The sequence below is a fragment of the Momordica charantia genome (genome assembly GCF_013281855.1).
Source record: "Momordica charantia cultivar OHB3-1 chromosome 2 unlocalized genomic scaffold, Mcharantia_2.0 BLBB01000002.1, whole genome shotgun sequence".
Lineage (NCBI taxonomy): Eukaryota > Viridiplantae > Streptophyta > Magnoliopsida > Cucurbitales > Cucurbitaceae > Momordica > Momordica charantia.
Genome location: NW_028275160.1, coordinates 2,992,091 through 3,009,130, shown reverse-complemented (window position 1 = coordinate 3,009,130; position 17,040 = coordinate 2,992,091). Strand labels below are relative to the sequence as shown.

Genomic DNA, 17,040 nt, shown 5'->3' with positions numbered 1-17,040 from the left:
AGTTATACAATACAGTAATAGATAATAGTATTAATTTATATTACCTATTATACACGGCCCACCAATAAGAAATTAACTTCTAAAGGTTCATTATTGGTAATATATATATATATATATATATATATATATATATATTTTATTAATTACCAATCTTTTAGAAACCTAAGTGTTAGATAACGGTTAATATTTGACGTTTCTTATCTTTAAAAAAAGCGTTCCTAAAATTGCAGATAGATTTTGAAAACAATGAAAGCTAATTATTGTTTATTTTTCTATCTCTAATATTTCAAGCACATAAATAAAATATCATTCATAATTTTTTTATATTTTATAAAAACATTTACTTCCATGTACAACTTTTGTTTTTTAAATTTAATATTTTTGAGTAGAAGAACTAAGTAATCACTATCAAACATATTTCTATTTACTGTTTTTATAAAATAAATAACAAAAAATAATTACCATGCAATTATCTGTTTCTTTTTATATATATATGAAACAAAAAATGGAGAGCAAAAGAATAAGACTAGATAATATAATCAAACAGGCTTTTCAAGTCACTTTCAATTAATTTTTTTATATTGTATTTAATCAATAAAAAATGTCCCCAGCATCTTTTATATATTAAAAACAAATTGCATTAGAAATTAGAATTAGAAATAAGTAGAAACTTCTGCGTAAAGTCATTAAAAAGAAAATAATCTAAAAGAAAAAGACTTTTTTTTTCTTTTTAACAATTTCATGACTGTAAATAGACAGGGAAATGCACGGAAATACGAATACCCCCCCCCCCCCCCCCCTAAAACAGTGCAATTACGAAATTGCCCTTACAATAATTTTTTTAATTAATTATCTCCTCTAACGACCCATCCTAATTCCTAAGAGGAAAAAAAAAGGAAAAAGAAAAAGAAAAAAAATCTGTTGCAGAAAATTAATGGCGGCTGAGCAGTCAACTTCCGGTCAAACCAAACACCCCCAATTCCAATTCCCAGTTCCCAATTCGCAATTCCCATTCCAATTTCGTCCGAATTACGGGATTTCCAGTCCAAATCCAACATCTCCATCTCCGATAACAATCCCAAATTTTTAATCTTAATCTCATTTGTTTAGTTGAAGCTCAGTTTAATTAAACCAAATCCCACCTCAACTCAACAACGATGAAATCAAATCAAATCTTCACCCTCCTTTTATCTCAGCAGCGTAATTCCTATTTCCTCCAACATTTTTCAATTTCAGATAAGATTTAAGAACCCCTCCACTGTACGGCCCGACACTCCACATTCCTCTGCTTCTTCTTCCTCAGATCCCTTCACAAACAGCACAGATTTTCAAATTCCAATCCTCCATCGCCATGTCTCTTCCATAGAACACGGAAGAAGAAAACCCAGTTGGGGGTTGTGGGAATTTTCTGTTTGGGCAATTCTGTTTTGCAAATCGATGGGTTGCGCCACTTCTAAGCACGACGATCTCCCCGCCGTCGCGCTCTGTCGCGAGCGCTGCGCTTTTCTCAACGAGGCGATTCGGTTCCGGGGCGCCTTCGCTGAGGCTCACGCCGCCTATATCCTCTCTCTCAAAGGGGTTGGGAAATCGCTGCACGAATTTATTGAACCGGGTTTTGTTTCTTCTGAATCCCCTTCTTCGCCTAAGCTCAAGCTTCCGCCTCAGAGGAAGGGCAACCCTGATCTCGAAGCTTCGAATTCTCCTCTCCATCGTTTATCTCACTCTAATTCCGGTTCCCATCTCCAGTTGAACTCCGATTCCGACGATGATTCCAGTTCCCTTCACCATTCGGACCACTCCTCGCCTCTGCACCACACCCACGACGATTATTTTGACTATGCCGATGGGAATCGCGGCGGTGGCGGTGGTGGTGGTGGGGGTTTTGTGCAGGTCCATTACATGATGAACAAGACGATGCCGTCGGTGGTGCATCAGCAGACGCCAGTCACCTCAGAGAGGGTTTATCATATGGGTGAATCATCTTCTTCCTCTAATTATTATTCTTATCCTTATTCGAATGCGGAATCGAACCCTTATCCGTACAATGGGTATCCACCCAATCATGGCGGTGGGTATGGCGGTGGGTACGGCAGCTACTACGGTTCTTCGCCGCCTCCAGCTTATGGGGGTATGTCGGCGATGCCGCCGCCTGCTTCGTCATCGAAGCCGCCGCCGCCTCCGCCTTCGCCGCCGAGAGCCTCCACTTGGGATTTCCTGAACTTCTTCGAGACTCCGGCCGTGAACTACTACAGCGCGTACACGCCGAGCCGGGACCCGAGGGAAGTAAGAGAAGAAGAGGGAATTCCCGAATTGGAAGACGAACGGTACCACCAGCCGGAGATCGTGAAGAAGGTGCACGGTGCCCAGCAGTTCGCCGAGGATGGTGGCGGGAAGCACTCGAAGGCGGCGGTGGAGGACCAGGTGAGGGTAGTTGAGAAGAACATCGCCACCGCGGCATGTCAAACCAAGCCCGGGCCTGCAGCTGATGATGTCCGAGCTGTTGATAAGAAGGTTGTGGATAAGGATAAGAAGGTGGAGGACCATGGAGGAAATGGAGTTCAGTTCAAGGGGGGAGCTGGTTCAAGGGACATTTTCGAGGTGGTGAGAGAAATTGAAGTTCAGTTCAAGAAAGCCTCAGAGTTTGGAGATGAAATTGCCAAGATGCTGGAGATGGGGAACCTTCCTCATCAGCGTAAACATGGTAAGTTCAGATGAGTGTCCTGCAAATTTACTGAAGATGACTGAATATTGCGGCTGCCCAGTTACTCTGTTTTCTTTTTTTATAAAGAACTTGATATTGTTGTTTATGGGGTTGTGTTTTCTAAGATATTGATGGATGTTCCATTTATCAGCATTCTCGGCTCGACCGCCCGCTTCTCGGAGAGGTAAGTCCTCTGCCAAGGCAGGTGGTGCTGCTGAAATCGTTTTCGTAGAGGACATGGGGATGAGGTCTGGAAATCTTTCTTCTACCTTGAAGAAGTTGTATATGTGGGAGAAGAAGCTTTATGATGAAGTGAAGGTGGGGTGTGTTCTTCTTTGTTGATTTAAGCTACTTTTATGGAAATTATTATTCTGCAGGTTGGATTGTTTCGAAATCGAAGTCCCTATGCTCTGTGTAATTGTTAGTTCATTTTGCACTTTTTTCTCATTCAAGAAAAAATTCTGTTTATTTTTTCACCCTCCCTATATATTGATATGGCGTCATAGGTTTTTTTTTTTTTTTTTTTTTTTTTTTGATGTTTGAATGCAGTGAGTTCTTGGACTCGTATCTAAAATTGCGTCTTCTGGTTTGATAGTATGGTCGGAGTTCATGTTAGGCAAAGAACATATATTTAACAAGACTAGAAGGCAGAGATATTTGCACTCTTTGTTAACTTACTGTCTTTACTGAGAATTTTTTGTTTGTACATTTCTCTAGGCAGAGGAAAAGATGCGGATGACCCATGAGAGGCAGCGCCAGAAGCTAAAACGTTTAACCGAGAGAGGTGCTGATGCCCCGAAAGTGGAGGCCACTCGAATTTCCATAGATAGTCTTTCGACAAACTTAAAAATTGCGATTCAGGTTGTCGACAAGATTTCTGTGTTGATAAATAAGATTCGGGATGAAGAACTATGGCCACAAGTGAATGAACTGATTCAAGGGTATGTGGATTCTTCAATTTTTTGTTTGGTTCACTTCGCCATGTTGATATTGTATGCCATTCGAAAACATCATTTTCTTTCCTCGAATTCGGATGATTACAATGGTATACGACACATCGAGCATTCCAGTCTTTTCATGGGATGTTTGTTCTTCTGAATGTCTCTGGATGTTTCTAAAGTATATTGCTTGAACATGGGTTGTTAAATGTGGAATGTGTTTTGATTGCAGGTTAACCAGGATGTGGAAAGGTATGCTCGAATGCCATCAGTTTCAGTTTCAAGCGATTAAAGAATCGAGGGGTTTAGGCCACATTAGATATGGTGAAAAGCCTAGTGATCTCGATCTTCGAGTGACTTTGCAACTCGATCATGAGCTTATTAGCTGGACATCTAGATTCTCGGGTTGGATAAGTGCCCAGAAAAATTTTGTGAGAGCCTTGAATAATTGGCTACTGAAATGCCTCCTGTACGAGCCTGAAGAAACACCCGATGGGATCGTTCCATTCTCGCCCAGCAGGGTCGGTGCACCACCCATATTTGTAATCTGCAATCAGTGGTCACAGAGTGTGGACAGATTCTCTGAGAAGGAGGTCGTCGATTCGATGCACATGTTCGCTAAGAGCGTGCTTCAAATCTGGGAGCATGACAAGCAAGAAGTGCAGCAGACGATGATAACAAACAAGGATCTCGAAAGGAAAGTGAAAAGAATCGACCGAGACGACCAGAAGTTGCAGAAAAAGATTCAGACATTAGAAAAAAAACTGATTCTGGTTACTGGACATGTGCAAGGGGATGAAACTGGGAACAGCAGCCTGCAGGCAGGTCTGCAATCCATCTTCAAGGCCCTCGAAAGGTTTGCATCAGACTCGATGAAAGCTTATGAGGAGCTTCTGCAACGAAGTGCTGAAGAAAGCGCCAAGACAAGAACATGAAGGAGGTTGATTGTTTCTTGTCATTTGAATCACCACCAGACTACCTATGACAAACACCATCAAAGAGTTGGTTGATAATCCCTTCCCTCAGTTTGTACCGACTCGAACCTAACCATAAACTCGAGGGGCTGGAGTAACTAACTCAGTTGCAGACCGTGCAGGCAGGCGCTAAATATCATTTTCGAAACAGCAGTTGCTGCTACATCCTTCAGTCACAACTCCCTCCCGTTGGAACTCAACAGAAGGGTGTTTGACAGTTCGGTTTCTCGGGATCGGTGGTTGGACAGCCATGGCTGGCCCTCGAGGCCGGCCTGATCGCATGGGGAAGTCGTGGCATCTGGGGGAATTGAGCAAGTTCTTTGCAGATGATAAATAATGGAGGATCCAAGAAAGAGAAGCTGAAGCTCATGGAAGAATTGGCTATGTTTTTTGGTTGAATTATTGTTGTATACAAAGCTTTTTTTTGGGAGTGTAGTGTAAAGAAATGAGATGAAAAATGAAAAGAGAGAGCTTACGGAAAAGAATTATAAATAATTCAATCTCTCTAAATTACTTGATGGTTTTCAAACTAATAAAATCAATTCTGCCTTGGATTGCTAAATCTACAGATAGTTTCTTCAAGGTTAATTACATTTTATCTTCAAAATATTTGAACCATAAAACTAATTCTACCTTTTTCTTTTAATAACGATTCTTCAAATAAAATATCAAATTTAAACCTTAAAAAAAAACATCATTAAGAAGTTTGATGTGAAAAAAATCAAAGTCTGCTGTTATTGTCTTACGTGACAGCTGAGATATTCCGGTGTTCCAGAAAAAACTTCTGAGCAGGTCCAATTTTGGATCATCTCTTCATCCTCTTTCAATTTATTACTCTCTGTTTAACCCTATTTTTTTTTCAATATTGGACTGAACTGCTAATAATAATAATACTCGTGAAATTTTCATTTTTATTTAAAAATACTTCTATTGTTTCAAAATGTTCGATGCTATCTTCGATCTTTCGTAGACATTTTAGAATTATCCTTTGAGCAAACATTCGTTGATATGATTTAGAATTAGAGGCAGATCTACAATAGATCTAGTGGACTTGAGCCCTCTCAACATAAATATGTTGATTTTTTAAAGAAGGAAAAAAAAAACCACTTACTATATATATATATAAAGTCCAAACAAAATTTTTAGATATGTTATTCTCTAGAACTAAGAGATAATTAATGTCTCAATTTTGTCATAGAGATCTTCTTCCTCCATTGTGAATAGAGTTTATTTCTCTATTGTCGATCAAATTGTGTCCCTCCTTTTAAAAACGATAACTCCTTCATATTTCATTCAAATATAATCCAAAAAAATTTCTACGTCGTTTTAGATTCTACCATATCAATTTTTCCTTTAAAATATTAGTGGATGTCTGCTCAAAAGATAATTTTGAAATGTTCAAGGTCGAAGCTATTATTGAAAATTTTCGAGGGATAGAGGACTTTTGAAAATAAAGAGTAAAGTTATAGTTTTTTATTTTTTTGGTAATTAATTTAGACCTACTTCTTTATTAAAGATTTTCAAAACTAATTTCATTAATAAAATCGAATGGTTTGGTTTTAATGCCTGCTCGTCATTCTATAACTCTTGTAACTTACTTTCTTCTAGAGGTAAAAAAATAAAAGAAAAAAAAAATAAAGAAATATTTGAAATTACAATTAGATCCTCTTGATGAAAGAAATTTGTGAGGAAATTTTTTTCACTTCATGGCTAATCATGAGGTTTTGCCAAAAAGAAAAAAAAAAAAAGAGTGGCCTTTTGGTTGGAAGAATATATTCAACAATATCATATGAAAGGAAAAGAATTGAATAATCCCACCATGATATTTCCAATTATTTTATGTAAAAGTTATTGATTGAAATCAAGAAATGTGTCCACACCACCATTAGGAATACAAAATTCATATGCCTTTTTCCCCAATACTTTTAAATATAATAGAAGAGAAGAAAAAAAAATTATTTGAAAGCTTAAGCAACTTTTATTAACAAAAATAACCAATGGGTTTAAAAATTAAATCCGGAGTTCAAATCTTCTAACCTACTTTTGTAAAAGGAAAATTAAAAATATAAAACGCACCAAAAGTTTCTCATGATAAATGATGGGTTACATATTAAAATTAAGGTTTAAATATTATTTTAGATCATGTTAGTCTTTGTACTAATTTTAGTTCTTGTACTTTCAGTTTCTATACTTTTAAAACGTTCATTTTGATCTCGATACTTCAAAAAAGTAACAATATTAGTCTCTGTTTACAAAATTTTATACACAATGAAAATTCTATGATACACTCTTACGGCTACGTTTTAAGAAATTTAGAGAACCAAGTGTTCCACTACAAAGAAATTGGATAAAAATAAAAATGAAATGATCAAAATAATAACCTTTAAAAATATAGGGGCCAAGATATTTTGAAAGTAAAAAACTAATTAAACATAAGATAATAGGACAAAAATTAAAATAGACATTTTGAAAGTAGAAAGAGAGATTACACGAACTAAAATCATATTTAAACTTAAAATAAATATTAGTTTGAATTTGAAAATTGAAAATAATCCTTACATCTTTTTTCTAAAGTTAATGATGAAATGATAGCGTCAAAGAATCAACTTCCTTGAGAAAGCTTATTAAATAAATTACAGAATTTTATTTCGAAAAATTAAATATAAGTAAACATACATACATATACCTAAGTAACAATATAAGTTTAGCAGTATGTACCCGAGATCAGCGTTCCAAAATGGTGGCTGTAGGTTTTTTTTTTATTATTATTTTTTTGTACGCAGATTTTCTAATTCTCTTATTTTTTTGGATTAAAGATACAATTTTATTCATTAGTACCATAAATATCTCTATAATACTTTTGGTCTCACAAAAAAGCCTCGAAATAATTATCATCATCTATATACTATGGATCATGTTCTTACGAGTCAATGTGGGACTTTGTTTACATTCACTTTACAAATTCGATATTTTCTTCTCCCATTTTTTAAGAAATCCCGTAGAGGTAGCTTTATGTATTTATTTTTTATTTTTGATAAAAAGCTTTATGTGTTTATTAGTTACATATAATTATTATTTGAAAAATGTATATAATTGTAATTTTTTTTTAAAACTTTAACCTCACGTGTAGATGTGAGAAGTTCAAACTTTTTACCGAATCAAGAATATATGTTTATTAATTGAGCTATATTGGAGATGAGAAATATTAATACAAATTGTAAATTGTGTAATTAATTAAAGCATATATCATTGAAATTTTAAAAATTTAGTTATAAAAAAAATCGAGAAATTTAAATCTCTATTATGATGTAATGTCACGTAATGTTGAATTTCTATAAACCTCAAACATTTGACCTCCACCATCCTACCTATTTTTTTTTCCTTTTTTTTTAATTGATGGCATCCAACTTATACAGATTTTAGAATTAATTTGTTTGAAAAATATATCCAAATTAGAGAAAGAATGTAAAATTTTATAAGAGTCAATTGGGAAGAATTGAAAAATTGAGTTCTCATTGTAAAAACAGGCCACAAGTTCCACTCTCTCCTCTTCATGAAAATAACTATAAATATAATTTGAAGTAGAATGTGTCTCAAGTCAATTAATGATGGCTAAGATTATCCAAATTAACATAAAATTAAATTGTAGTAAAAAAAATCAAGTTAAATTATTAATTATAGTAAAAAAAAATATGTAAAAACAAATTAAGTGCCACTATTTTATTTCAATGTCAATAATCCTAATTTTGATTTCAATAATTGTGAGGTGGAAGATCTAACCATCAACTATGAAAGAAATAATAACGAGTGTTGTATCTATTTTAATTATACTTAAAATTTACTATTAATTATTATTATTAAGTCAAATGATTGTCGTTGTTGTCTTTTTAAGATATTATAAGCACAATACTATATACTATTACTCTTACTTTAAACCACTGCATGTATACAAATATGATATTTTGTAAAAGATATTGCCCAATGAAATTTACCTTTTAGACTATCTGCCTTCCAATTAAAAATTATGGTAGGATAGTTATTTAGCTTGTCATATTAAAAAATATTATTATATTTTAAGAAAATAAATATTATTCCTAAGTGTTCTTATTATTGCAGTACAATAAAATATGAAATATGAGGGAGTGAATTCAAATCTTCGACTTTTAAAGTAGTACCTTAACTAATTAGGTAATTGAGTTATGCTAAGATTGAGTGTAATAATTTTTGCATGAAATTTGATCGTTGGAAAAATTGGATTCAATAAGTGCTAAAAAACTTACGAAGAGAGAGAAGAGCTTAGTAGAATTTGAGGTATATTCTCAAGACAGAGCAATCGAATTTGGGTACCTACATATAAAATTTATCTTTGTATTTAAGGCGTTGACGTGTAGGACTCATTAAATAGCCACTAAACACAACGACGAGATTTCAGGCATGAAATCTATGGTAGCAAGTGAATGGCTGGAGCGGTTCTATTTGACACCTTTGCTCAACTTCTACTAAAGCAAGATTTATTAGATATTCTTAAAAGTTCACCTACTTACTATGCATGGACTAAATTATGTATTTAAATATAACGAATGAGTTTGAAGGTTTTGAAACATCACTATATTGTTGTGTATTTTATTTTTTATTTTTTTTGTCCAACAACGTACCAGAAAGTTTAAACCTAAGATATTTTTGTTTATCAAGAAATATGTCTTAATCAATTGATGTTGGATCGAGGAGGGGAGGTTGACCGATTAACCCACGTTTAGTCATTCTTGAAGAACAAAATTGTAAAACAAAAAAACCGCACATTTAAGCAATCGAATCCAGCTGATTTATGAACAGTTGGTAGTTTGATTGAATGAACACTGTAATGTAATAAAGAACTGCTCCTCTTCTTTATTACCATCCTTCCAAACACACTGCAAATTTTGTTAACAGTGGCAGAAGAACCACAAGACGTGAGAGAGAGACCAAAGAAAAAAGGAAGAAAGAAAAAAGCTTCCCTCCCCCAACCCCAGCCCCAACTAATATTCTTCTCTTTTTTCTCCTTTTCAATTCCGTCTAATTCTTCACTTTCCCCTTCTCTTCAAACTGAGCTTTGAAAAGGGGCATCGCCAAAAACCAAAAAACTGAGTCATGGGTTGCTGTGAATCCACCTTTCTAGCAGAGGCTCCCCCGGAGAAGGTTCAGACCCAGCAGCCTCAGCCGCCCTACACTCCGGCGGAGCCTGCGGCGGCGGCTGTTGGGCCCGACCCGAATACGACGACCGGAGGAACCGTCTCGGCTTTCTCCGAGTTCTCCTTCTCGGACCTGAAGGCGGCCACCGACAATTTCAACTCCAACTTCATAGTCTCCGAGTGCGGCGAGAAGGCTCCGAACATTGTCTACAAGGGTCGCCTTCAGAACCGCAAGTGGATCGCCGTGAAGAAGTTTACCAAAGTGGCGTGGCCGGACCCCAAGCAATTTGTGGTACTTCCTTCTTCTTCTTTTTCTTCTTTCTTCTCTTCCCCTGTTATTAATTTGATACTGTTTTTGTGGAGTTTGTTTTTTCATTTTGGCTGATTTTGTGAAATGGGTGTGTGGAATTTTGGGGGATTTTTTATTCTAGGAAGAGGCTTCAGGAGTGGGGAAGCTACGGCATCCCAGGTTTGCCAATCTGATAGGGTATTGCTGCGATGGTGATGAGAGGCTGCTTGTTGCTGAGTTCATGCCCAATGATACTCTTGCTAAGCATTTATTCCACTGTATGTTTCCTTTCCTTTTATTTTACTTAGAAAATCAACTACATTAGTTATTATACTTGAAGTGTATATAAGCACACATTTAGCATCATGGTTCTACTGGAGCTGGAGCTAATTTCCCTGTAGCTCCTAGCATCTTCTAAGTCTATTCTCAAACTTTTAGGCTCTGGGATTGTGTTCATTTATGGAGAATATGGGAAGGGAATACGTTTGTTAACTTGGGATGAATGAAACTATTAAAGCTGCAAACATAGTCCCACGTTGGTTAGAAGTGGGGAAGATCATGTAATCTTATAGGTATGAGGTGAAACTAGACGCTAAATCATGTGTGTTTAAGTTTAAAGTAAATAATGTTGTACTATTGTTGAGGCATGGAGAGGTTCATTATCGTAAGAGAAACAACATCGGCCTTGTCAGGCTATCACAGTTCCATTATTCAGTATTAGTTTGAGAGGATAACATTCTGGATTATGACATCATTACTTGAGTTGTAGATGTTGCTTATGGTTGAATTGTGCTTGTAACTATGTAAGATTGAGTGAGTTTTCTGTTTTATTAACTTGTTGAAATTTTGACAGGGGAAAATCAAACCATTGAGTGGGCCATGCGGTTGAGAGTTGCTTTCTATATTGCTGAAGCTTTGGAATATTGTACTACTAAAGGCCGTGCACTGTACCACGACTTGAATGCTTATAGAGTTCTTTTTGATGAGGTATCGTTTTCACTAATTGGGATCTATTATAGTTTTCACTTTTCAGTGTAAGGTTTATCTTTATTTGATTATTCTCTTTTTTAGGATGGCGATCCACGTCTTTCATGTTTCGGATTGATGAAAAACAGTAGGGACGGTAAAAGTTACAGCACGAATCTTGCCTACACACCACCTGAGTATTTGAAAAATGGTACTTCGATGTTCCTCATTTGCTCATTGTTAGAAATCTGGTATTTTTAAAGATCATTTTCGTGTTTTGAGCTACCTAGTGCTGTTCTTCACTTTAATTTATGTATTGCAGGAAGGGTAACCCCTGAAAGTGTTATTTACAGCTTTGGTACCGTCCTCTTGGATCTTCTAAGTGGCAAACACATCCCTCCAAGTCATGTAAGTAGCTAATTTTGTAACAATTTTTTTTTTATGTGCATGGTTGTATGGTTGTATCTTTATTCTTTATCGGATCAATTGTACAAGAGAGTGAACATTTGATGATGTTATTACGAGGAGTGAGTCACAGATTGGCATTGAGATTTAATGGTTATGTATGATTATTGTAGTGATTCTAGAGCCAAAATAATTTTATTTCATTGATTCTTCAGATTTTAATTTGATGCCCCTGTCGTTCGGATGGGGCTACTAGTTATTCTTCGACACCTCTCTCTTCTCCAAGATTATGGATGCTTCACTACATGATTTAGTTTTAGAGTCTACTTGACTATAATGATGCAACAATAACTTTTTAGGGTATTCAATTCATATTTCGACTTGGGAGAGAGGTTACTAATTCCTGACCGGTCTGAATTAGGCTTGAGTTAATAATGCGACAATTCTAAACTGTACTTTACTATTAACTTTTTGCTTGCCTACTGAAAAATTGTTGTTAACATGTTCCAATGTCATATAAAAACCTCCATTTCAAAAGAATTAAGCTCTTGTTCGTTTGGGGTGGGGGAAAACTCTTGTTCATAATCTTCTGGACGATGTAAGTAGGATCTAGAACATGTTCTTTAGGTCTTATCTTGATTCTTTTTGTACAGTCCTGCTGCTAGCGAGATTTAAAATCTTCGAATTGCGTCAATTTTGATTGATACATTTGCGGAATGCAGGCTCTTGATCTGATTCGAGGAAAGAATATCATTCTCTTAATGGATTCACATTTGGAAGGAAAATTTTCTACAGAGGAAGCAACAGTTGTTGTCAATCTTGCTTCTCAATGTTTACAATATGAACCTAGGGACAGGCCTAACACTGAGGATCTTGTTTCAACTCTTTCTCCCTTGCTAACAAAACCAGATGTAAGAAACTTAGCTCCCTCAAACCATTTCATATCTATATTATCAACGGATTCAACACAGCCTATTACTTGCTTTATGTTCATAATTTACTTGCTTATGTGTTGGCTGTCGATATCATCCTACCCTGCTGTTGGAAAACCTTTTGGTGGTTTCTTGTGTTGTGACTTTACCGAAAACTAGGGTTACTAGACGATAGGTCGAATATGTTTTAATAGGATAAAACGAGTATTTCAAAATTTGGTAATTTACATACCATAATACTATGGGCATTTGTAGGTTCCCTCTTATGTCATGCTTGGGATAAAGAAGCAGGAGGAAGCCCCAGTAACCCCACAACGCCCCTTATCATCGATGGGTGAGGCCTGTTCGAGAATGGATCTCACTGCAATCCATCAAATCTTGGTTATGACACACTACAGAGACGACGAAGGAACTAACGAGGTTGCCTTGATTTACTCGTCTCACTTTATTTGATAGATAATGTGATTCTGTTGTATGTGCAGGGGGTATTAGAAGTTCTATGTTGCATACTGAGAGTGTGAGTAATTTGAATTGTTTCAGCTATCTTTTCAAGAGTGGACACAACAGATGAGAGATATGCTGGAGGCAAGAAAGCGCGGGGATTTCGCCTTCCGGGACAAGAATTTTAAAGCTGCAATTGACTGCTATTCACAGGTATGTATGTTCATGCATTTATTTTTCATGACGAAATCTTGCACTTAGACCTTAAAAACTCGGGCGTGACATGGCTTTTGTGGCTTCCAGTTTATAGATGTAGGAACTATGGTCTCCCCGACCGTGTTTGCCCGACGAAGCCTATGCAATTTGCTATGCGATCAACCCGACGCTGCACTTCGTGATGCAATGCAAGCACAATGCGTACACCCAGATTGGCCCACAGCCTTCTACATGCAGTCGGTTGCTCTCGCGAAGCTGGACATGCAGAAAGACGCCATCGACATGTTGAACGAAGCAGCTGCGTTAGAAGAGAAGAGGCAACGAGGTGGAAGATGATCACGAGAACGGACTCGCTCGACAATGCTGTAATTACAAGCATACTTCTGTTATTTGTTGCTGAGGTGAGGCTACCACAATTTGTATAAAGTGTGAGCTGGTAATTTTCTTCACTTGGAAAAAGAAAATGTGAACTAGTTTTACATTTAACTTGATTGTCTTGAGTCAATTGAAGGGCTTGTAAATTCAATCAATTTAAGTCATAATATGACCTCTCCCTCTCTCGAACGAGATTGTGTATACACGAAAAGAGCTCGCTTTCTACATCCTTCCTCGGTGTTTTGTGCCCTCTCTCTCTCTCTCTCTCTTCATTTCATTTCAGCTTGATTGTGATTTTTGAAACAGAGAGAAGCAGCAGCAAACAGTAAAAGCAGAGCAACAGGAACAGGGTACCGAAATGAGATACACTTGGTGTAGTACACCTGATATTTTGGACATTGCTAACAAAATGGTTCCATTTCCATGTCTGCCCCTGTACAGAAAGGGGAGACATGACAGCCTGATTCAAGGACATAACAGTCACTTATTGCTGTTAAATGGGTGTTCATATTAGGTTCTTGCATCCTATGCTTATGAGTTTATTTAGTTTCTTGCGAAATACACCTTTTATACCACACAAATTTTTACGAATCATAAACTCAACAACAAAATTTAGATCTTATGAAACTATGTATAACTAATTTCTTTACACAAGATTACGCAAATCTAGACTTTTCAACTTTAGGTACAACTTGCCTCTAGCCGAAAGCTTATCCGATGGTGATACGACAACGTGACGTATGGGATACAAAGTATAAAAAAGAAAAGGCATGCATACTTGTCAAAAAGTAATCGGGATAGGTACTTGAGCAACAAAAAGTAAATATTGTTCAACAAGTATCGAAATTTTGCAATTTCCCATCTTAGATTATACATTTTCATCCAAATCTGGATGAACAACCTTCCGAAACAAACAAACAACTAATTCGAAAAGATGATTGTCAATCCGAACATAACTGATTGTTTGGATGATTTCCACCCCTAAAAAATGTGATGTGAATGTTTTTTCTCTTTTAGAAACCACCTCAACCTACACGAAAATGTGAGATAAGACACATTCGTGCGGTTAGGCAACTAGAAGATATGATTGTATGAGCTGAATGGGAGACAAGGGTTGGACAATGGACATGGCACAGATATTTGCTGTCTTCTCAACACTAAGGTAAGATTCCCTTTTTGTCCTCTCACCCAACTGTATAATATCCAACCAGTTCTTAACATTTTCAAATCAAGTTTTAAGCAATCATCAGATTTCTCACTGCAAATTCATAATCTGCATCTGGGAAAGAGGTCAAAGTTATGCAACATGTGTTAAATTTAACACATTGTTATTGAGTGATTTTGGACGAACAACGAGCTGGCTGATCAAGTAGCGCACGTCGAAGATTGGAGGTGAGTCGATAATGCAGCTGAGCAAGCCTTGGAGATTACTTGCACACAAAGAGTGATGGGATATTCGGGTATTGTCTATCAAAATATACTTTATTTCGAGTGTTCATTACAAGCTACTTCATTTGGTGAGAATATGTCTCTATTGGACTTAATAGACTATCTTTTCTATCAACTCGTAGCCACATAGATTATTTTTAATTTAAAAAATCTTATGATTAATGTCATCTATGAATATAGGAATATTTAATTATTATTATATAATACTAAAGTTTTTTTTTTATAAAAAAAAAAGTTATAAATTAAACTCCTCAACTAATTTGTTTCTCCTCTTGAAGCTTTAAATTAGAGGGTGATTTAAGATTGGTCAACTCCCATTAATATGATGAGAGCTGTAAAGATTCTAATTGTCTCTATAATCATAATCAACAGCCATTCGTTCACATGGTAAAGTCCCGTAATAACGTTGTAATTAATTTAGTTTTGTTCAAAAGTTTCTTTTCTAGTATCGATTAGAGGTCCAAGTGGGATTTGAAAATACTGCAAAGAGCATGGACAAATGCATGTGCTTTAATTGAGTAAAATTAATTAATTCGGACATAGTAGTTCATGAGTTTGAATCTCCACCTTCATATGTTGTATTAAAAAAAATAATTAATAATTAACATGAAACTAGGAGACGACGTAATAATCTTTGAGAGCCAAAACAAGCACAACTCAACAGTAATTGACATATATCTTCAACTAAGAGGTCGTGAGTTCGATTTCTCACTCCCACGTGTTGTACTAAAAAAAATCTCTAAGAATATAAAAATATTTCGAAAAAATATCATTTGGGTCGTCCATGAGTTTTTGTCTATAGATCGGTCACCAATTTGGTCCTTATGTTTCAAAATCATGCTCTTTTGGTCCTTAAGTTTTCGGAATAGATTTAAATGGTTTCTCAAATAACGTCTCTAATTAGACATCTCGTGGAAAAGACGATTATGCTGGTGTGACAAATCCAAGTTGAGAAAATATCATTCGTTATATGGATATTAATCATGCGAGGCGTTAGGCCACGTGATTGACATGATAGAATACAACATGGAATATTACATTGCATTGCTAATCCACGCAACCATGGACCATTATTGGCCATCTTAATAACTTAGCAGCATAATCATAAAAAGTAAATTCCTAATACATCCATAGGAAGAAAATATCGCGTTGGAGCTTCCACATACATGATCACTTACGTGATGTCCCTTATAAAACACGATCTTAAACCTATCGTACGCTAGTCTCTTATAATTTCTCAGTTTTTTTCCCTTTTTTTTTCACATTTTGCCTTTACTAAGTACACATGTGCTGAAAATCAAATTTTTTGAAGGAAAATAGAACTCCAAACACACCGACAACTTCGCATCGCTCCAACTTCAATACTCAATTGCATACCTGTTCTAGTGGCTCATCGTACTCCATTTCTCTGCTCCATTGAATAATGTTCTATTCTAGTTGTTGCTGAACATTCATCCCTTCAATCAAATTTGCCTCACTTTTCAATTCTTGTTGAATTCAGTAACAAAAGTTTACTATTTTTTTGATCCATTTTCAATTCTTGTTGAACAGCTGCAACTTGAGCCAAAACCACCTTTAAATTGGAGCGGCCCCTCATGCGCCCTTTATCCTTATTATGGAAGTGAAGTTAATTGCTACAATAATAGTGCCAACTGCCTAAGGACTCGTGTCATCTATTGATTAGCCAAATAATTATAAAATAAGCTCTTGGAAGTTGGTCTTTTCACATTGACAAGAGTAGCACCCAAGTTTTCTTATATATAGATTAATTACCCCTTCACCTACTACAAAGTATATAGATACCGAAATCATATGTTTTGTCGAGTCTAATATGGTACGCTCCTCGCTCTAGCTTACTATACATATTGCATGAATTATAGTTCTTATTATCCACATTGTTGCAATTGATTTAGTACTTGTCTGAAAACAAACATATTTTGGATCACTTTTATGTAAAAAAAAAAGAAAAGAAAGAAGACACATTTAAATCATTCACTAAATCAAATAGAACTCTTTTATTTGACCCATAATACTATGTTTGTTCATCTACCTCCAAAACGTTTATTCTTTTTATTGATCTCAATTTTTGTTTATTTTAATTCATCTACTTTCAAAAAATTTATTTTGATTCATTCATTTTCATCTCATTTTATTCTATGTAATTTTAATATGACACGTTACTTATT

General features: G+C 35.7%; 2 protein-coding genes across 2 annotated transcripts; both read left to right on the top strand.

The window, feature by feature from the left end:
- The first annotated feature begins 927 nt into the window (after positions 1–927).
- LOC111011288 (uncharacterized) lies at positions 928–5,175 on the top strand. Its single transcript, XM_088120999.1, has 4 exons — positions 928–2,701; positions 2,853–3,019; positions 3,419–3,642; positions 3,872–5,175. The coding sequence occupies exons 1-4, from the start codon at positions 1,438–1,440 to the stop codon at positions 4,572–4,574; spliced, it is 2,358 nt and encodes a 785-aa protein (XP_087977125.1). The 5' UTR covers positions 928–1,437; the 3' UTR covers positions 4,575–5,175.
- Positions 5,176–9,472: 4,297 nt separating this feature from the next.
- Positions 9,473–13,634, top strand: BSK1 (BR-signaling kinase 1). The gene is made up of 9 exons (XM_022285026.2): positions 9,473–10,073; positions 10,213–10,348; positions 10,924–11,057; positions 11,142–11,247; positions 11,359–11,444; positions 12,164–12,352; positions 12,629–12,793; positions 12,914–13,027; positions 13,118–13,634. Exons 1-9 carry the CDS (start codon positions 9,741–9,743, stop codon positions 13,364–13,366), a joined length of 1,512 nt encoding a protein of 503 aa, XP_022140718.1. The 5' UTR covers positions 9,473–9,740; the 3' UTR covers positions 13,367–13,634.
- Positions 13,635–17,040: the final 3,406 nt, after the last annotated feature.

Excerpts from the sequence above, each read along its gene's own strand:
- LOC111011288 (XM_088120999.1), top strand. The coding sequence starts at position 1,438 with ATGGGTTGCGCCACTTCTAAGCACGACGATCTCCCCGCCGTCGCGCTC. Across the intron at positions 2,702-2,852 it reads TCCTCATCAGCGTAAACATG|CATTCTCGGCTCGACCGCCC; the intron begins GTAAGTTCAGAT and ends TCCATTTATCAG. Across the intron at positions 3,020-3,418 it reads AGCTTTATGATGAAGTGAAG|GCAGAGGAAAAGATGCGGAT; the intron begins GTGGGGTGTGTT and ends ACATTTCTCTAG.
- BSK1 (XM_022285026.2), top strand. The coding sequence starts at position 9,741 with ATGGGTTGCTGTGAATCCACCTTTCTAGCAGAGGCTCCCCCGGAGAAG. Across the intron at positions 11,445-12,163 it reads AACACATCCCTCCAAGTCAT|GCTCTTGATCTGATTCGAGG; the intron begins GTAAGTAGCTAA and ends TGCGGAATGCAG. Across the intron at positions 12,794-12,913 it reads ACGACGAAGGAACTAACGAG|CTATCTTTTCAAGAGTGGAC; the intron begins GTTGCCTTGATT and ends GAATTGTTTCAG.